Source organism: Lemur catta, chromosome 1, assembly GCF_020740605.2.
Source record: "Lemur catta isolate mLemCat1 chromosome 1, mLemCat1.pri, whole genome shotgun sequence".
NCBI classification, from domain to species: Eukaryota; Metazoa; Chordata; class Mammalia; order Primates; family Lemuridae; genus Lemur; species Lemur catta.
Window position 1 is genome coordinate 121,495,128 of NC_059128.1, and position 22,357 is coordinate 121,517,484.

The 22,357-nt window shown below is 37.7% G+C and overlaps 1 protein-coding gene across 4 annotated transcripts in view; it reads right to left on the reverse strand.

Annotated features, from left to right (window-relative positions):
* Window positions 1–22,154, reverse strand: part of CCDC7 (coiled-coil domain containing 7) — an 80,365-nt gene extending 58,211 nt beyond the window's left edge. For 2 of the 4 annotated variants that reach the window (XM_045554017.1, XM_045554033.1), the window contains exons 1-4: window positions 21,915–22,154; window positions 17,833–18,162; window positions 16,272–16,355; window positions 8,662–8,745 (exon numbers count right to left, since the gene is read on the reverse strand). In XM_045554017.1, coding sequence (XP_045409973.1) covers window positions 8,662–8,745; window positions 16,272–16,355; window positions 17,833–18,111 — 447 coding nt within the window. In that variant the 5' untranslated portion in view covers window positions 18,112–18,162; window positions 21,915–22,154. Of the gene's footprint in view, window positions 1–2,463; window positions 2,496–4,817; window positions 4,839–8,661; window positions 8,746–16,271; window positions 16,356–17,832; window positions 18,163–21,914 lie in introns of those variants that run through there. The other 2 variants (XM_045554027.1, XM_045554039.1) reach the window with 2 other exon arrangements.
* Window positions 22,155–22,357: the final 203 nt, after the last annotated feature.

Below are 22,357 nucleotides of genomic sequence, written 5' to 3' on the forward strand. Positions count from 1 at the left end.
TGTCCTAGCCAGAGCAATTAGGCAAGAGAAGGGAAACAAGGGTATACAAATGTGGGCAGAAGCGGTCCAACTATCACTCTTTGCTGACAATATGATTTTATATCTAGAACCCCAAGATTCTGTGAAGAGACTACTGGAATCGACAAATTCAGCAATGTGTCAGGTTACAAAATCAATATACACAAATCAATAGCATTCACATACACCAACAACAGCAAAGCTGAGAACAAAATCAAAAATTCAATACCTTTTACACTATCAACAAAGAAAATAAAATACCTAAGAATATATCTAACTAAGGAGGTGAAAGACCTCTACAGGGAGAACTATTAAACACTGAGGAAGGAAATAGCAGATGATGTTAACAGACAGATCACCATACTGTGCTCATGGATTGGCAGAATCAACATTGCTAAAATGTCTATAATACCCGAAGTTATCTACAGATTGAATGCAATCTCTATTAAAATCCAACATGTTTTTTCACAGATCTAGAAAAAATAATTCTATGCTTTCTATGGAACCAGAGCATACCCCGTATAGCCAAAGCAACCTTAAGCTAAAAGATCAAATTGGGAGGCATCAATTTACCAAACTTAAAGCTATACTACAAGGCTATAGTAACCAAACAGCATGGTACTGGCATAAGAACAGAGACATAGACAAATGGAACCGGAAAGAGAGCTCAGCTATAAAGCCATCTTTATAGAGCCACCTGATCTTTGACAAAGCAGTCAAAAATATACACTGGGAAAATAATCCTTATTCAATAAATGGTGCTGGGATAATTGAATAGCCACATACAGAAGACCGAAACAGGATATGCACATCTCACCACTCACAAAAATCAACTCAAAATGAATAACAGACTTAAACCTAAGGCCTGAAACCATAACAGTTCTAGAAGAAAATTTTACAAAAAATCTTATAGACATCAGCTTAGGTGAGGAATTTCTGAAGATAACCCCAAAGACAATTACAGCAACAACAAAAATAAATAAATGGGACCTGATCAAATTAAAAAGCTTCTGCACAGCCAAGGAAACAATCATTAGAGTGAATGGATAACCTACAGAATGGGAGAAAATATTTTCATGCTATACATCTGACAAAGGGCTGATAAGTAGAATCTATAAAGAATTCAGGAAAGTCAACAAGAAAAAAATCAAACAAGCCCATTAAAAAGTGGGCAAAGAACATGAACAGAAACTTTCAAAAGAAGATGGAAGTATGGCCAACAAACATATGAACAAATGCTCAACATCTCTAATCATCAGGGAAATGCAAATCAAAACCACAATGAGACATCACTTAACTCCAGTGAGAACGGCTTGTATCAAAAAGTTCCAAAACAACAAACGGTGTGGATTCAAATAGATAGGAACACTCATACACTGCTGGTGGGACTGAAAACTAGTACAACCTCTATGGAAAGTAGTATGGAGATAACTCAAAGAATTGAAAGTAGAACTAACGTTTGATTCAGCAATCCCACTACTGGGTATCTACCCAAAGGAAAAAAAGACATTCTCTAAAAAAGACATCTGCACTCAAATGTTTATAGCAGCACAATTCACAATTGTAAAGATGTATAAAGAACCCACATGCCCATCAATACGTGAGTGGATTAATAAAATATGGTATATGTAGATCATAGAGCACTACTCAGCAATAAAAAATGGTGAACTAATACCTCTTGTATTATCCTGGATGGATCTGGTGTCCATTCTTCTAAGTGAACTATGACAAGAATGGAAAAAGAAATGTCACATGTGCTCACCTTTAAATTGGTATTAATCTATCTAAACTTATGTGCACATATGTAAGTAACATTCATCAGATGTCAGGCAGTTGGGAGAAGGAGGAGGGGATAGGTAAACTCACACCTAAGGGGTGTCGTGCTCGCTGTCTGGGGGATGGGCACACTTGTAGTTTTGACCATGGCAGTGCAAAGGCAATTTATGTAACTAAAGCATTTGTACCCCCATAATACTCTGACCAAAAAAAAAAAAACTGACATGGAGGGATTTGTAGGACATAATATTAAGTGATAAAAATCTAAAAAATAAAGTATATAGTATGCTAACTTTTAGGTCAGAAAGAAGTAATTAGCAAAAAAAAAAAAAAGAAATGGGGAGATATTAAACTTCTCAAAATGAAACACAGGAAAGATAAGGAAACAATGTAACTGGCTATCTAGAACAAGATGGATGGGAACGAGGATAGGTATGCACAGGGAAGGACTATGTAAGGAATGATATTCCTCTAAGGATAAGTTTTACAAGTAATTACTTGTAGAAGTAGGTTAATGATGTAAATATTCCAAAAATAAAATTAAATCAATGAGGATAAGAAGTGAGACCTAAAACTGAAAGCAAACTTAATAAAATGAATGCACTATAGGGAAAACACAAAAAGAAGTACTAATCCAAGTAACTCATAAATACAATATTTGAAACATACCTTCAGTCTTAGGCAAGAGTGTTGGGGGCATCCTGCAAACAATTCATGAAATCTTTTTAGTAGGTTTGTTTTTATAGCAGTATATGCTAAGCAATTCTGTAACAAGGTTTGAAGTACTATAGCATTTAGCAAAAGCATAAATTGATTGTTTTGAGAGTCAGGATTCGCAAATGGAAGAAAGGAATACACACACATACAAAATAGAGACAAGCAGGAATAAGCTCTGAGGCACTAAAATTGAAGGTGTCCAAGAGACCTCATGATTTCTAAAATATGTATATTCATGTACATGTGCATGTATATGTGCACACGCATGTGTTTGTAGATGAGTGTGGGTATGCATATACGCATGTGTACATGTACACATATAAATATATTTGTGGATACTAAGGAGCATGGGCTCAAGTTAAAATCCTATGTGTGATCTCTCAGGTCCAACCACAGACAAGCACAAAGCTTTTATCTGGCAGTTAGCATGGGAGAAAGCTTCCCTCTCCACATCAGACCTGACACACAGCCAATGCACTGTGGTCTCTGGAGGGATATGCAGCCTAGGGTTTTGATCTCTCCAAGCCAAACATGCTCTTTCGAGTGTCGGTGTTCCTAGCTCTGGAGCTTCCATTCAAAGGTTTCTTTATGAGGTTTCTTCAAAGGAGCTCAACTGAGGCACTGTGTTGTTCAGGTGCCTCTGCTTAGACGACCTTGTTGGGGAGCCTTGAAAACAATTTTCTCTTTTCTGACAGTATTCAGTACTTTTCCACTCATAGTCCTCCCACATGCTGCATCCTTATAACAGCAAGAGTGTTTTGTTTGGGGTTCTTGGCAGAGTGAGAAGATCCCCACAATTTGTTATGAAACATCTGTCATTCACCTAACTGCCTTCAATGGGGAAAAAGGGAACATTGGTGAACTGGCCCCTTTCCTATGTAGAGTCTGGCTTATACTATCACGGTGTTTGAATAAAGACTTAATTATTACTTTTAGCTTGGCTTCTTATCTTAATTAACCAGCCCAACAACTTGCTCTCTCTCTGACAAAGTGGAGCAGTGAACAGGGTGGTCACGAAAGCACAGAAGAAAGGCAAAAACTGTGAAGATTCCATGGGGAATTTTGGGGAGGTGTTATTCCCTGAGATACTCTTGGATGATGCTATTGGATCATTTGCAAGAATCTGAGGGCCCCATGGGGCACTTCACCAGCCATGACAATGTGTCTCAGGAAGTGTTTGTGGACCCCAGAAGTGCTTTTGAGAATGCTAGTGACTATTTATTAATACATAGGCTTTTCAGGTCTCAGGGAGGATGAACGGTCCTTCCCTTTAGTTTTCAATTCCCTGGTGAGCTTTCCTAGTGGTTCAAATTACAAATCCAAAATAAGGGCTCTAGGAAAGCAAAAGAAGCAATTCCTAGCTACTGATACAGTCCTCTGAGGCAATGGGAACAAAAGTCATCAGAGAGCCTGCATGCTGAGCTGCACCCAGTAACTACTGTCAGCTCTAAGCATGTCCCTGGAACTCAAAGAGCTTGTGATGCAGCAAATTGTTGAGTCTTGTGCCTACAATGGAAACAATGTACAGTCCTCTGGGTCACTTCACCCAGTAATCTGAAGTGATCTTAGAGACTTGGGTTGTTCACTTCCATGATGAAGAAGGTGATCTTGTTAAACTAAGTGAGTTGAGTAAACTGTGGTATATGTATACCATGGAGTACTACTCAGCTATAAGAAATAATGATGATACGACATCTCTTTGGTTCTCCTGGAGAGAGCTGGAACCCATTATACTAAGTGAAGTATCCAAAGAATGGAAAAACAAGCATCACATGTACTCACCAGAAAACTGGTTTCCCTGATCATCACCTAAATGCACATCGGGGAAGGATACCAATTGGATATCAGACTGGGATGGGGGGTGGGGGGAGGGGGTGAGTGTATGCCTACATGATGAGTGCGTTGCACACCCTCTGGGGAATGGTCATGCTTGAAGGTGCAGACCCGGGGAGGTGGGGGGGGGGAGGGGATGGAGGTATGACTACATGATGAGTGCCAGGCGCACTGTCTGGAGAATGAGAACGGACGCGCTTGGGACTCTGACTCGGGGGGATGGGTGGGACATGGAAAATGTATATAACCTAAACTTATGTACCCCCATGATGAGCTGAAATAAAAAAAAAATAGATAGATAAACAAGAAAGAAAAAAAAATAAAATAAAATAAAATAAAAATAAAATTTTTAAATATACAGAGCTACAAGTTTGGAAGTTCTTTTACTTCCTAAACTTAGAAACCTCTTCTTCATGTACATGTATTCCTATATCAAGTTTTAGTAGGCTCAAGCTGTATTATATTGAACATACCTTAAAAAGAGATTCCAAAATCTGGAAAATAAATTTTTAATTAATACATTTAAAATAGAACTCTTCATACTGTATGACATGATATAATATTTAGTTCAAGTCTTTTGTAATTTTCAATCACAAAAGAGCACTAATGGTTAAAATATAACTTTATAAATCTACAGTCCAAAATCATAATACTTTTATATTTAGAGATTGTTTTTTGAGTTCATCTTGCATAGACAACTTAGTTCTAGAATAAAAAATAATTTTCTACCCTTATAGACCTATATTAGGAGGCCCCCAAATAATTCATATAAATCATTTCATATATCTTCTCAAAATAGGTAAGAAATAAAATTTAAATTCAAAAAAATAATTCACCATGATCAAGTGGGTTTCATCCCAGGGATGCAAGGATGAGTCAACATATGGAAATCAATCAATGTGATTCACCACATAAACAGAACTGAAAACAAAAATCATAGATCATCTCAATAGATGCAAAGTATTTGATAAACCACTTTATCAAAGTATTTGATAAAATCCAGCACCTTTTCATGATAAAAATCCTTAACAAATTAAGCATAGAAGGAAGATATTTCAAAATAATAGAAGTTATACATGGCAAACCCACAGCCAACATCACACTAAATGGGGAAAAGTTGAAAGCATTCCCCCTAAGAACTGGAACAAGACAAGGATGCCTACTGTCACCACTTCCATTCAATATAGTACTGGAAGTTCTATGACTTCTCTTTCCAAGAGAAAAAAATAAAGGGCATCCAATTCAGGAAAAAGGAGGTCAAACTATCCCTGTTTGCCAATGATATGATCCTGTATCTATAAAACCCTAAAGACTCCTCCAAAAGACTCCTAGAATTGATAAATAAATTCAGTGAAATCTCAGGTTACAAAATTAATGTGCACAAATCAGTATACACTAATAACAGCCAAGCTGAGAATCAAATCAAGAACTCAATCCCATTTACAATGTCTACAAAAAAAAAAACTTATGAATATTCTTAACCAAGAAGGTGGAAAGATCTCCACAAGGAAAACTACAAAACACTGATGAAAAAAATCCTAGATAACACATACAAATGGAAAAATATCTCATGCTTATGGATTGGAAGAATCAATATTGTTAAAATGTCCATACTACCCAAAGTGATTCACAGATTAATGCAATTCCCATCAAAATACCAACGTCATTTTTCACAGAAATAGAAAAAAAAAATCCCAAATTTCATATGGAATTTAAAAAGAGTCCGAACAGCCAAAGCAATCCTCAGCAAAAAGAACAAATCTGGCTGCATCACATTATCCAACTTCAAATTATACTACAAAGTTATAGTAACCAAAACATCATGGTACTAGTATAAAAGTAAACACATAGACCAATGGAACAGAATAGAGAACCCAGAAATAAAACCATACACCTACAACAAATGATCTTCAACAAAACAGAAAAAAACATACACTAAGAAAAGGATGTCCTGTTCAATAAATTGTGCTGGGAAAATTGAAGAGCCACATGCAGAAGAATTAAAGTGGATCCCTATCTCTCACCATATACAAAAATTAACTCAAGATGGATTAAAGATGTTTATAAATGTAAGACCTGAAACTAGAAAAATTCTAGAAGAAAACTTAGGAAAAACTCTTCTGGACATTGGCCTAGGTAAAAAAAAAATATATGACTAAGACCCCAAAAGCAAATACAACAAAAACAAAAATAAATAAGGACTAAATTAAACTAAAAATCTTCTGTACAGCAAAAGAAATAACCAACAGAATAAACAGATAATCTACGGAATGGGAGAAAATATTTGCAAAAAAAAAAAAATTCATCTGACAAGGGATTAATCTCCAGAAAATACAAGGAACTCAAACAACAGTAAAGAAACAAATAATTTGATTTTTAAATGGACAAATGACCTGAATAGGTACTTCCCAAAAGAAAGACATACAAATGGTCAACAAGTATATGGAAAAATGCTCAACATCAGTAACCACCAGGGAAATGTAAACCAAAACCACAATGACATATCATCTCAACCCAGTTAAAATGGCTATTATCAAAAAGAAAAAGTATCATACACTGTTGGTGGGAATGTAAACTAGTATAGCCATTATGGAAAACAGTATGGAGGTTCCTTAAAAAACTACAAATAGCACTACTATATACCATATACAGCCATCCTATGCTGTTATATATATCCCAAGGAAAGAAAACAGTGTATCAAGGAGTAATCTGCACTCATATGTTTACTGCCACACTATTCGCAATAGCCAAGATATGGAGTTCATCAACAGATGAATGGGACGGGATGCCATGGGTAATGCCTGTAATCCCAGCACTTTAGGAGGCCAAGGTGGGAAAACCATTTGAGGCCATGAGTTAAAAACCAGCCTAGGCAACACAGCAGATCCTGTCTCTACCAATAAAAGTTTTCAAAACTGAGCCAAGCATGGTGGTGTACACCAGTAGTCCTGGCTACTTGGGAGGCTGAGGTGGGAGGATCATTTCAGCCCAAGCATGTGAGATTACAGTGAGCTATAACTGTGCTACTGCACTGCAGCCTGGATGGCAGAGCAAGTCCCTGTCTCTAAAAAAATAAAAATAAAGAATTTTGAAAAAACAGATGAATAGGTAAAGATGGTATATATAGAGAATGGAATACTACTAAGCCTCAGAAAAAGAATAAAGTCCTGTTATTTGTGGCAACATGGATGGGCCTGGAAGATATAATATTAAGAAAAATAAGCCAAGAACAGAAAGATAAATATTGTATGTTCTCACTCATGTGGAAGCTAAAAAAAAGTTGATCTCATAGAAGTAGAAAGTATAATAGTGGCTGTTAGAGAATGAGAAGGGTAGGGGTGAAGGGGCATAGAGAGAAGTAGGCTAAAGAATACATAATTTCAGCTAGACAGGAGGAGTAAGTTATAGTGTTCTATAGTACTGTAGGATAACTATAGTTATAGTTAAAAATAATTTATTACATATTTTTAAATAGCTGGATGAAAGGATTTTAAATATTCACAATACAAAAAAATGATAAATGTTTGAGGTGACAGATATGCTAATTACTCTGTACCAAAATATCACTACACACTGTACAAAGTATCACTATGTACTCCAAAAATACATTAATTATTATATGCCAATTTAAAAAATAATATTGCCAAAAACAAGAAATCAAGTGTATACCAACATACGAAAGAAAATATAAACAACTCTATATATTCTTACTTTTTACTCATGGATAATTGATAAGGGCTGTGATACACGTGTGTTGTGAGAGAGAAGGACTCCGGGGTGTGGCCAACTGATAAAGAACATTCTGTTTTCAATAAAATGCTTCAGAGACTCCAGGTGCGGTGGGGATTGGGGTGGAGAAGCTTGTCCATCTGTGAGCTTTGGTGCCTGCCTAGCCTCATGGGTGACTGCCACCGTGGGAGATGAAAAAAAAAATAATTGTGTAGTCATTCTCTATTAATGGCCAATCACTCTCCCTTTGTTGCTGATTGTCTCCCCGTCAATATCTTTAACTATCTTGTAACTACTTAACTGCTCTGAGGGGATATGGTAGTTCATTAACACCCACACAACTATTGAAAAATCAACTCAAAATTTGTGTCTTATTAGTGGTGGGTCAGTGGCATAATCTTTGATTTGGACATAATACCCTTGCTGATGAAAAAAGAATATAAATAAATAAATAATGCTTAATGCCATGTATAACTCCTTAAGGCATTGAACCTAGGCTAATATTGCTGACTGGCTATCACATTCAAGTTTCAACAACCAACACATGTTTTAAGATTTTATACTTGGTAGTTTATACAGAATACCTACATTACGTTCTTCCTTAACAGTGTCTTCAACCTGAGCTGCAAACTGTGAACAACATTCCAAGAATGAACTCAGATCATCCCCAACCTTTCAAAAAGAATAACAAAACAAAAAGTTACTTTTCTTTCAGAATCCATATGCATTTCTTGTCTTAGTATATTTAACTACTTTAATTTTAAATATTTTAATTTTGTGTAATTGATGTCTCTTCAAATATAAGGCAAGAAACCATGTTTCAAATGCTATACTAACAAATGCTCCCAGAGAAAAAATATGAAAGAAAGCACATTCTAAGAGATATAGTTTGGATGTTTGTACCCTCCAAATCTCATGTTAAAATCCCATCTCTGCAGTTGAAGGTGGGGCTGAGTGGGAGGTGTTTGGGTCATGGAGGTAGATCCCTCATGAATGGCTTGGTGCCTTCCCTGAGGTGAGTTCTTGCTCTACTGGTTCCTTTGAGCTCCCATTGTTTAAAAAAGACCCTGATACTCCCTCCCTCTCCCTGGTTCCCTCTCTCGCCCACCATGTGACATGCCTGCTCCTCCACTTTCCACCCTGACTGGAAGCTCTCGAAAGCCCTCTCCAGAAGCAGATGCTGATGCCATGCTTCTTGTAAAGCCAGCAGAACAGTGAGCCAAATAAGCCTCTTTTCTTTATAAATTACCCCGTCTCAGGTATTCCTTTATAGCAATGCAAAACAGACTAAGACACCATGCTTCAAATGTTATACTAACAAATTCTCCCAGAGAAAAAATATGGGAAAAAAACGTATTCCAGGAAGTGGTCCATTAATGACATATATGCAGCTATGTCTCTCCTCTCATTTTCCTCTACACAGTCCAGAAAATCAAGTCTTACGCTCTAGAAATTTCTGGGTGGCCCCTCCAAATAGTAACCAATGTATATATACCTTTAAAATATTTCTTTATGTTAAAAAAATGCATTCTAACTACAACTTCTGATTATAAGTATGCTTGCCGAGAGCTATAGTCCTTTCACCTAATGGGCAATAAAAAACTCTGAGGAAAAAGATAGTTACAGCTTAAAATATCACAATGACTAAATCTCTTCTAGTAGAGCAGTGATCTGTAAACCAGAGAGTTGACCCATAAGAAACAAATATTAGGCACTTTATATGTAGTTAGGATTCTCATAGAACGGTTCTCCATGAAGAGTCTGTTCTCCAAGCATTGCATTTTAAACATACTCATAGGCTCACATACTTTCTGTCATGGTAAAGACCATAATTACATAGAAGAGAGGAAAAAAACTAAAGTAATTACCCAGGAGAGTGGGAAATGAAGGGACTAGGGTTATTAGTCATAAATATAAAGTGAGACCTTTAGCATTCTTGGGGATTTCTTTCTACCTACACTCAGGTGTCACAGATACAGAGAAAACAGAGATCAGTTTTACCAGGTTTGCAATTTAACCAAGAAAGATCAATAAAGGATGAAATGGTTTTAAAGAGAGTAAAGTACTTGTGCAGGGAGTGATAATAGTGGACCATGCTATCTAGGCTGGGTGAGTAAGGACACAAGGAGGACCTGGGACACTAAAAAAGCAGTAAGAACAATGGCTTGTAGGTCTCAGTGAAATCAAAGGATTTTTGGAGTAAGAACTCAGTGGGAAAGATAGGAGGTGGTGCCCAGAAAATGGAATTGTTGACATTCAAATTATGAAACAGCTACTAATCATGAAAAGGACTAGAGGATATCGCCTTATCAATTAGTGATAGAGGTAGATCGTTGAAGGGAAAAAAATCAGTGAACTCAAAACAGGACCCGCACTTTTCACCTCTCACAAAAGTCAAATCATGGTGGATAACAGACTTAAACTTAAGGTGTGAAACTATTAGAATTCTAGAAGAAAATGTGGGAAAAACTCTTACAGACATTGGCCTAGGCAAAGAATTTATGAAGAAGACCCCAAAGGCAATCACAGCAACAACAAAAATAAATAAATGGGACCTGATCAAATTAAAAAGCTTCTGCACAGCCAGAGAAACTGTCACAAGAGCAAACAGACAACCTAAAGAATGGGAAAACATTTTCGCAGGCTACACATCTGATAAAGGACTGATAACTAGAATCTATTTAAAACTCAGGAAAATCAGCAAGAAAAAAATCAAACAACCCTATCAAAAAGTGGGCAAAGGGCATGAATAGAAATTTTTCTAAAGACAGAAGAATGGCCAAAAAACATATGAAAAAATGCTCAACATCTCTAATCATCAGGGAAATGCAAATCAAAACCACAATGAAATATCACTTAACTCCAGTGAGAATGGCCTTTATCAAAAAGTCCCAAAACAATAAATGTTGGTGTGGATACGTAGAAACAGGAACACTCATACACTGCTGGTGGGACTGCAAACTAGTGCAACCTCTGTGGCAAGCAATATGGAGATACCTTAAACAGATACAAGTAGACCTACCATTTGATCCAGCAATCCCATTATTGAGCATCCAGCCAAAATAACAGAAGACATTGTATAAAAAAGACACCTGCACCCGAATGTTTATAGCAGCACAATTCACAATTGCAAAGATGTGGAAACAACCCAAGTGCCCATCAATACATGACTAGATTAATAAAATGTGGTATATGTATACCATGGAGTACTACTCAGCTATAAGAAATAATGGTGATATAGCACCTCTTGTATTTTCCGGGATAGAGCTGGAACCCATTCTACTAAGTGAAGTATCCCAAGAATGGAAAAATAAGTACCACATGTACTCACCATCAAATTGGTTTCACAGATCATCACCTAAGAGCACATTTAGGAATAACATTAATCAGGTGTCAGGCAGATGTGGGGGGGAGGGGATGGGTATATACATACATAATGAGTGCGATGCGCACTGTCTAGAGGATGGACACACTTGAAGCTCTGACTCGGGGGGGTGAGGGAGAACGGCAATATACATAACCTAAACTTTTGTACCCCCATAATATGCTGAAATAAAAAAAAAAAAACTTTCTCCTGTGGGGAAAAAATAAATAAATAAATCACCTAAAGATCTACCAAAAAAAAAATCAGTGAACTAAACTACTAAATTATTTGGAAAGCTCTTCTACAAAGATATTGTAATCATCAAGACTTGTGACAACAGGAGTGTTGTGAGATAAGTAGAATATATTATAATACAGATTACTATTATAGCTGCCTACCTTATATTGATACTTCCTTCTTTACTAACAGGACTTCAATTTTGTTAGGGATGGCAATGCACACAGCTAATAATAACAATAATAACAAATTTCCCAGCCTTATTTACCAATAAGCATAATCATGTGTCCTAATCAGGTCAATGAGACAAAAAGAAAGTGTTGGGTACCTCTTCTAGAAAGAGCCTAAGAAGGACAAAAATGTCACTTAAGATTAGGATGTAAAAAGACATGAGAGGCCTTCACTGAAGTGTTTACATCACAAAATAACATAATGTTCATGCTTTTCCATGAGGACACTGAAAAGGGAAGGATACAAGGAAGACTGGATGAGTTGAGTTCCACAGAAGACCAAGCACTTCATAGGATGAACACAGAACAAAGGCCATACCCATACCTAAAGGGCGGTATGGTGGAGGGAAGTGGGCACTTGGACCAGTGGGTGTAGTCTAAAAGCAGACCTGTCATTGACAAACAGAATTTGGAGGGATGAAGAAAACCCAACCGAGCCTTTGACAGTCATTTTGCCTGGCAGATCAATTAGAATAAGGGAGAGCTCTGAAGATAAATAACTCAACCCTACCATTTTTCTCCCACCAAATCCCTCCAACCTGAATTTTGCCAAGAAGGTAAAAGAAAAGGAGGTCTGTATACCCATAGAAATGGCCAAAATTTAAAGACTGACAATACCAAGTTTTGGTAAGGATGTGGGCCCACTGAAAGTCTCATACACAGCTGGTGGGAACACAAAATGGTAGTGCCATGGTGGAAAACAGTTTGGTAGTTTCTCATAAATCTTAACATATACTTACAATATACTTACAATATAACCCACCAATTCCACTCATAAGAAATTATCTGAGATTAATGAACACATATGTCCTCGCAAAGACTTGTATACAAATGTTCATAAAATCTTCATTCATAACAGCCAAAATAGCTACTGAATCCAACAACCCAAATGTTTATTAACTGGTGAATCGATAAACAAATTGGCAGTATTGCATATAATGGAATACTCTTCACAATAAAAGGAACAAACTGCTGACACATAGAACAACATGGATGAATTTCAAAAGCATTATAAGGGAAAAAAGCTCAATCGATAAGGCTACTTACTGTATGATTTAATTTATATGAAATTCTAGAAAATGGAAAACTATAGTAAGGGACCAGTGGCTGTCTGGATCCAAGGTAGGAGGAAAGAACTGACTGCAACGAAATACAGTGGAACTTTGTGGGATGATGGGAAAAGTTTCATATTTTGATTGTGATGGTGATTACGCAACTATAGAAAAGGAGGGGCTAGAAAGCAGAGAAAGCTTATCCTGAATGTCCCTGTGGCGATTGTATTTTGAATTCCTGCCAGGATTGAAGCAAAATGTGAACCAAAACTATTAAAAAGTGAAATCCAAACTCCTGCCAGCTCAAATACTGACAAGATCAAAAAGATCAGCCCTTCAGGGAAAGTAGCAATAGGGGAGATTGTGAATTAGACAAATCAGATGAGAACTCAACCTAACTAAAGGTTAACTGTGGACCTCAACTCAATTCTTAGCAGAATGTGAATGCTTAGCCCTTTGCCCTAAATTCCAGACAAAGGAAACCAACCACCATTCGCTAGGAAACAAAAGAAAACAAGATATTATACCTCAGTTTCCAATGTTCTTTTATATGCAATGCTTAGAATCCAGTAAGAATAATTACAAAACATATGAAGAACCAGGAAAATATGATCCACAGTCAAAAGAAAAAACAGTCAGTAAAGCAAACACTGATGACCCCAATATTGAAATTAGCAGACAAGGAATTTTTTTTAATCTATTATTAAGATACAAGAATTTTCAGGAAGAGAGAATAAGAGATTGATAACAGAAGGAGAGATACAAAACTCTCTAAAAAGGAACCAAAAGGTAATCCTAAATACAAAAATTGTAATATTGGAAATAAAAAACATTATCAGATAGAGTTTAACAGCATATCAGACACTACAGAATGCATTGGTGAACTTGAAGATAAGGTAGTATATGTTGTCCAAACTAAAGCACAAAAAGAGAAAATGCTGAAATAAATGAACAGAGTATGAATAACTTCTTACATACTATCAAGCAGTGTAATATATGTGTAATTAGAGTCCCATAAAAGGGCAGAGGAGAAGCAGTAAAATATCTGAAGAAATAATGAATCTTCCAAATTTAGTGAAAACCATCAAACTACAGACTCAACTTAGTGGACCCCAGGCAAAACAAATATACAGAAAACCTCACCTAGACATGTCTTCTCAAGCTGCTAAAAATGAAAGAGAAAATCTTAAAAGCAGTCAGAGAAAAAAAGGGAAACAATGATATAACAAAAACAGTACAAAAAATAAGTAGAGGTTAATAAAATTGTATTGCTATAAGAAACAAAGTGTTATAATATTAATTCAAGAAAAAAGTAAATAAAATAAAATACTAAGAAAGACACATAATTAACCCAAAATAAGACAGAAAAGAAAGAACAAAGGAACAAAGACTGTATGGGACCAAAAATGAGCAAAAAACAGCTGAGAGTAGACTTACATTAAATTAGTTTATTAACATTTTATTACAATAATTATATGAAATTACATGTAATTGTATTAATTAATTGTAAGTGAACTAAATATACCAATTAAAAGACAGAGGTTATCAAGGCTGGATAAAAAAGATTCAACTCTATTGTTTCAAAGAGATACACAATAAATATACAGTTATAAGTAGTTTGGAATTAAAACTTTGAAAGATATAACATGCAATGATTAATCATAAGAAAGCCGGTATCAGACAAAATATGCTTTAGAACATAGGTTGTATCAAAAATAAAAAATTATTTTGGACTTCCAGTTCTGGCCATGATGGACTAACCCCATTCCTTCAATCCTGTCTCCTACAACTAAAATACCCTAGACTCAACACAACAAATACAGGAAGATTCTGCAAAGTGGAAAGAAGGCAGCAGGAATCTCAGCTCTTGATGAACACATGTCAATGAGTTCCCTGGGTTTTCTTTTTACCTGCATATACTGGATGGGGCACTGGAAAAGTCTGTACCCTGCAACTGCCAATAAGCACAAATGAAAAAAGCCCTAAGAAAAGCCAAGGGACTATGAAAAGGGGTCTCTAGCATAACATATAACTTTTTGGCAATACCTATCCTACTTGAGCCAAATACCAAGAAAAATTCTGTACCACCACCTCATATACGTCAGCAGTGCCCAAGAATAATGTGGCAATGAAAGTTGCCACACCATCTCTCCCACCAGGGTGGTAGCAGCAGTGCTAACTGGAGAGCAAATCTCCATCACCTACCTCGCAGTAATAAGTGGCATTTCGATGCCCCCACCAGGGTGATACTAGTGGTGCCAAGTAGGGAACTGTACTCCTACCCTCGTCTGAAAGCAGCCCTCAGAATGAGGCAAGGGCACCTGCTCTCACCACCGTTCCTCAGTGGACAGTAGAAACCCCTGCCGGCACAGTAGGTCAAGAGAAGAAAATAAAAAGCATTCAGATTGGACAGGAAGAAATAAAACTGTCCCTATTTAAAGATGACATGATTGTCTACGTAGAAAATCCCAAGGAATCTCCATAAAAGCCCCTAAAATGAAAATAATACATTGAACAAAGTTTCAAGATATAAGATCAACACAAAAAAATCATTCATGTTTCTCTACTAGTAACAAACACGTGGAAGTTGAAATTTAAAGCGTAATGTCATTAACAATCGCTCCAAAAAAACATGAAATATCCATGTATATATCTATCAAATCATGCATAGGATCTATATAATGAAAAATTTTTGATGCTAATGAAAGCAATCAAACAAGACCTAAATAAATGGAGAGACATATTACGTTCATTAATTAAAAGACTCAGCATAGGTGTTTCACTACATAGAGCTAAACTCAATCCCTAACTAATAAAACTAAATTATATAATAAAAGAATAGTATTGTATATATAAAGTATATTAAAGTATGGTTCAATATTAATACATAAAATAACTCAACAGATTGAAGAACAATATAATTACCTCAATAGTTGCATTACTTCAATATACACAATAAATACATTTGTTAACCCCATTTATTCTTTTGGGGTTTTTTTATTTAATAAGCTAGAAATAGAATACTTTCTTGATGTGATATAGAATATAAATCTCAAACCAACAGATAAGCCCATGCTTAAAAATTAAACAGAAGAAGAAGCATTATTAAAAGCAGTCCCAAGATACAGATATGCCTTAATTAAACTTTAAGAGAAGTATTAGCAGAAGATGGAAAAATCAGTACAGTACTTTAATTTCCTAGGAGGATCATTTTAATGGATGGGGAATTTATTCTGAGAACACATACGGATTCCAAAAGAAAATCTTGGCCTTTTTCAGTGATAATGTGTCTACATTAAGGTTACCTGTACTTACAGATAAAGATAATTCTTTCTGTTCAGGCTTCACAGAAGCATTTTCAATGTTAAATCCATAGGTTTCTTCCAAACTAGAAACAACCTATTAAAAACATCAAAGCAAATTGAACACTTTCATAGTTTAAAATTATTTTACAGAACATAAAAGATATTTAAGCAATCATGCCAGGAGCTTTTTAGCAGCAAGACTTATTTCTGCCAGTGCCATAAACTTATATTTTCCATCCCATACCCCATCTCATATCATTATGAGGAAAAGGCAATAGTCCTTTATCCTCCTCTTAGCAGTGGAGAGATTCTCTATGACTTTACAACTTCTGTGTTGACAGGTCCCTAAAAGGGAGAGGGTCTGTCCATGAATAGTTGAAGCATTAAGTAGAGTTTTCTTCAAAGTCTGACTGCCTTGACTTTTTCCTCTGAAGAGAGTATGGAAAATAGAAAGATGGAGACCAGAAAGAAATCAGTTTTTAAAAGAAATTCTCTGACCTAACCCCTCAAACTTTGAACAAACTTGTATTTTGGAAGTTTGATAAACTATATATTCTTTTTATATTAGTGTTCTTCCTCACTGTTCTCATTTGATGTTTACTACATTTACAAACAATTCAATTCTGGATCACTGTGCAAAAAGAAACCAAAAAAGAAGATTTTTTTCCGCACTAATAGCTAAAGTTTCTGAAGCACAGAGAAGAGTTAAGAGCAGGCATAAGGGCCAGGCGAGGTGGCTCATGCCTGTAATCCTAGCACTCTGGGAGGCTGAGGCGAGAGGATCTCACTCGAGGTCAGGAGTTCAAGACCAGCCTGAGCAAGAGTGAGACCCTGTCTCTACTAAAAAATATCCAGAAATTAACCGGACACCTAAAAATATATAAAGAAAATTAGCCGGCCATGGTGGCACATGCCTGTAATCCCAGCTACTCAGGAGGCTGAGGCAGTAGGATTGCTTGAGCCCAGGAGTTTGAGGTTGCTGTGAGCTAGGCTGATGCCAAGGCATTCTGTCCCAGGCAACAAAGTGAGACTCTGTCTCAAAAAAAAAAAAAGCAAAAAGCAGGCATAAGACTTAGAGTGGCCTATCCTTATAAAGGACTGCTTGCATGGTTGGCCTTAACCTTGCATCTGAGAACTTAGATTTCGGGAGGGTTCCTACTAATAAGAGCAGCTCACTCTCCCTAAACTGTTTGTACAAACAATGTGGTTTATGCTGAATACCTGCTTTCCTTGTGGGACTTGGGAATTTTGGAACAGGTTAGGCAGAGGGTGCCTAGGTGACCAACTTCCCAGTAAAAACCCTGAGTGCTGAATAATTTTCCCTGGTATACATTTCACATGTGCTGTCACAATTTATTGCTAAAGCAATTAGGTATACTCTGTGTTACACTAAAGGGAGAAGACTCTTGCAAGCTTAGATCTGATTTCCTCCAGATTCTACCTCATGTACTATAATAAATCTTAGTCATCTGTATGACTATATGCTGAGTTCTGCAAGTCCCCCTAACAAGTCACCAAACCTGGGGATGGTCATAGGGATCCCCCAACACAGAGACCAACAAGTGTCTTACCATCTTCAGATTTCTGATAATTTTCCTGGTCATTTCATCTTCTGCTTCTAAGTCCTTTGTCCTACTCGATGGAATAGGCAAAGCATACCATACAACAGATTCTCCTGTTGGTGGAGATCTTAGGACCATTGGTTCAATTTTATCATGTACTAATTTTGGACTGAGTTTTTTCTTTGGCATAGGTGACACTGGTAAGAGAAGTAGTCCTTTTTTATTAGTTAATTCTGAAACACTTGCCATCTTCTTAGTAGTGGTCAACAGATGCTTTGCTGACTTCATTTTGTTATTAACTTAGCTTTCAAACTATAGATGAAAAAATGTTCTTCCTCCCTGTGAATAAAACATTAAGAGATTCAGAGAAAATATCACACTATTTAATTAAACAACAAAAATAGGTTTATTCTAATTAAATTCACATATTACATTTCTGTTTTTGTTGTTCTCATGCTATAGCAATTTGCTCAGAGTACATCAAGCAACATCTGGAAGCTACAATTACACTTTGGGCTGCTTTGAGTTACAATTACTTAAACAAAATAAAGAAAAATACAATGCAGTTATCACAGTATCTAATTTACATCAAGTAGTTACTTAAGTCCAAGTATAATAACAATAATAGTAAAAGGTCAATCATTTTAAGCTAATATATATCCTTTATATATATCATTATTCCAATTTTACATGTGAGTAAACTGAGTTCAGAGAAGCCAAGAGTCACAAAGCAAATAAATGTTAAAGTTGGAATTTCAACATACATCAATTGGCAAAAAATACAGCTTTTTTTCTATACCATGTTATCTCCATATGGAAAGTGTTGGCTTTTTTTAAATCCTAAAATGTGTATAGAACCACAAAAGACCCCAAATAGCCAAAGGAATCCCGAGCAAAAAGAACAAAGCTGGAGACATCATATGACCAGACTTCAATATATACTACAAAACTGTCATAACCAAAACAGCATAGTACTGGCATAAAAATAGAAACATAAACCAATGGAATACAGTAGTGAACCCAGAAATTGATCCACATATCTGCAGCCAACTGATTTTAACAAAGGTTCCAAGAACATACGCTAGGGAAAGGACAGTCTTTTCAATACATGGAGCTGGGAAGACCCAGTATCTATATACAGAAGAATGAAACTAGACTCCTACCTCTCATCCTATACAAAAATCAACTCAAAGTGCACCAAAGACCTAAATATAAGACCTGAAAACATAAAACTATTAGAAGAAAACATAGGGGAAATGCTTCAGGACATCAGTCTGGCTAAGGATTTTTATGGATAAGATCTCAAAATCAAAAATAAACAAGTGGGATTATATCAATCTAAAAAGCTTCTACACGGCAAAGGAAACAATCAACAGAGTAAAAAGACAACCTACAGAACTAGAGAAAATATCTGCAAACTATTCATCTGACAGGGGATTAATGTCCAGAATATACAAGGAACTCAAACATCTCAACAGCAAAAAAACAAACAATACAATTTTTAAAATGGGCAATCGACCTGAACAAACATTTCTCAAAAGAAGACACACAAATGGCCAACAATATATGACAAAATGCTCAACATCACTAATCATCAGGGAAATGAAAATTAAAACCACAATGAGGATACCATCCCCAGTTAGGATGACTATTATCACAAAGACATAAAATAACAAATGCTGGTAAAGATGCAGAGAAAAGGGAACTCATACATTGTTGGTGGGAATTCAAGCTAGTACAGGCAATATGGAGAAGTGTGGAAATTCCTCAAAAAACTAAAATTAGAACTACCATAATCCCACTACAGGACATTTATCCAAAGGAAAGGAAATCAGTATATCAAAGAGACATCTGTACTCCTGTGTTTATATGGTATCAAACTAGGTGTCCAACAACAGATGAATGGATAAAAAAAAAAATGTGGCAGACAGAGAGAATGGCATACTATTCAGCCATAAGAAGGGTCAGATCCTGTCATTTGCAGCAACATGGATGGAACTGGAGGACAGTATGTTAAGCGAAGTAAGACAGGAAGAGAAAGTTAAACACCACACGTTTCCACTCATATGTGGAAGCTTAAAAAAAGTTGATCTTATAGAAGTAAAACATAGAACAGAGGGTACTAGAGGGTGGGAAGGGAAGAGGAGAGGGATAGGGAGAGATTTTTTAAAGCATTAGAGTGGACTCTAATTCAATGACTATGTCCTTATATGAAGAAAAAGCAGGCCAGGTCTGGTGGCTCATGCCTGTAATGCCAGGACTTTGGGAGGCTGAGGCTGGAGGATCTCTGAGACCAGGAGATCGAGACCAGCCTGGGCAACATGGCAAGACCCCCTTCTTTACAAAAAAAGTTTAAAAATAGATGGTTGTGGTGGCATGTGCCTATAGTCCCAGCTACTCAGGAGGCTGAGGCAGGAGGATCTCTTGTGCTCAGTTCAAGTTTGCAGTGAGCTATTCACTCCATTGCCCTCCAGCCTAGGCAACAGAGTGAGATCCTGAAGGGAAGGGGAGGGGGTGAGGGGGGAGGGGAGGGAAGGGAAGGGAAGGAGAAAGGAAAAAGGAAAAGAGAAAGGAAAGGAAAAAGGAAAGGAAAAGGAAAGGAAAGGAAAAAGGAAAGGAAAGGAAAAGAAAAAAGGAAAGGGAAAGGAAAAAGGAAAGGAAAGGAAAGAAAAGGAAAGGAAAGGAAAGGAAAGGAAAGGAAAGGAAAGGAAAGGAAAGGAAAGGAAAGGAAAGGAAAAAGGAAAGGAAGGGAAAGAAAAGAGGACGGGAAGGGGAAAGGGAAAGAAAAGAGGAAGTTAGGGGAGGGGAGGAGAGGAGAAGAGAGGACAAGACAGGACAAAGACACAGACACCCATAGGAGAGAATATAATGTGAAGACAGAAGCGGAGACTGGAGTGATGAGTCTACAAAACAAAGGACGCCAAGGATTGCCAGAAGCTGGGAGAGAAGCATGGAGCATCAGCTCTCTAAGAGCCTCCATTGGGAGCTAACCCTCCCAACATCTTCATTTTGGACTTCCAGACTCCAGAAATACGAAAGAATAAATTTCCGTTTTAAGCCACCAAGTTTACCAGGAGGAAACATACATGCTGATGGAAATGATCCAATTTGAAAAGAAAAACGTATGACTCATAGAGAGGAAATTGTTGGGATATCCTTGTGTAAACAAGAAGAAACGTGTTTTAATATAAATGAGGTGGCCGAGCGGTGGCTCACGCCTGTAATCCTAGCACTCTGGGAGGCCAAGGCGGGTGGATCTCTCCAGGTCAGGAGTTTGAGAGCAGCCTGGGCAAGAGCGAGACCCCATCTCCGCTAAAAATAGAAAGAAATTATCTGGACAACTCAAAATATATACAGAAAAAATTAGCCGGGTATGGTCGCACATGCCTGTAGTCCCAGCTACTCAGGAGGCTGAGGCAGGAGGATCGCTTGAGCCCAGGAGTTTGAGGTTGCTGTGAGCTAGGCTGACGCCATGACACTCTAGCCCGGGCAACAGAGTGAGACTCTGTCTCCAAAAAATAAAAATAAATGAGGCCACCCTCTTCAGATGAGTAAAGGAGAAGTTTGTTTATGGTAACAGACAGGAAGGTGGAGGTGGGGTACTTTTTAAAAAACAGTAAGAAAAAGATACGATGATCACTTGATGTTTAAAAAAAACAGACCTGACAAATGTTTCCATGAAGTTTGCATAAATACTAAAATAACAGTCACATGCAGTGAATACTCATATTAACAAGAAAATGTTTAAGGATTTTACCTGTTTACTTCATTTAGCCTTCCTAAAATCCTCGGAGGTGGATAGTACATCACTATTAATTTGCCCAAGTTTTACCCGTCACTTTCCACCACCACAACAAATGTTTTGTAGGTTTATGCTTCAAAGACTGACTTGATATTCATTTCGAACCCTTTAATCACAGAGACAGCAGCAGGGATGGGGTGTTGGGAAAGGAGGATTTGCCTCAGATCCTCCATCAACAGTAGCGCCCCTGCCCCGCAGGCAGCCACGCAGCGGCGGGGACGACCTGCAGGCAAGGCCGCTCGTGCAGAGACGCCAGGAGAGTCAGCTCCACCTCCCCCGCCCGGCCTACCTGCCCGGCCGCTGGCGGCGGGTCACCGGCGGACTTCGCCGCGGGGAGGCGGCTCTAAGGCGAAAACCGCCCGCCTGAGAAAGGGGGACTCCCGAGCCCGCCGGCCTTCGAGGCGGAAGCCTGCGAGCTCCGCAGACTCCACCCTCGCCCTGCCCTTACAAACCGGATTTGTGCCGAGGCGCACGGCCCGGCCTCGGCGCACCAGCGGCGCAACCACCGCAGGGCCAGCGGCGCCGGGTAGGGCCGTTGACGTCACGTCACCGCCGCCCTTCTTCGTGACGCCAACGTCGCCGACCCTACGGGCGCAAGCGGCGCGCGGAGGGAATGCCCAGCGGAAGCTTTCCGAGCGAGTAGAAAGAACGAAAAACCTCAGCCGCTGCGGGCCTGCGAGAACGTGATGTCCGTGGAGATCTCGCCCTCTTTCTTTGTCACTCGCTCCCTCT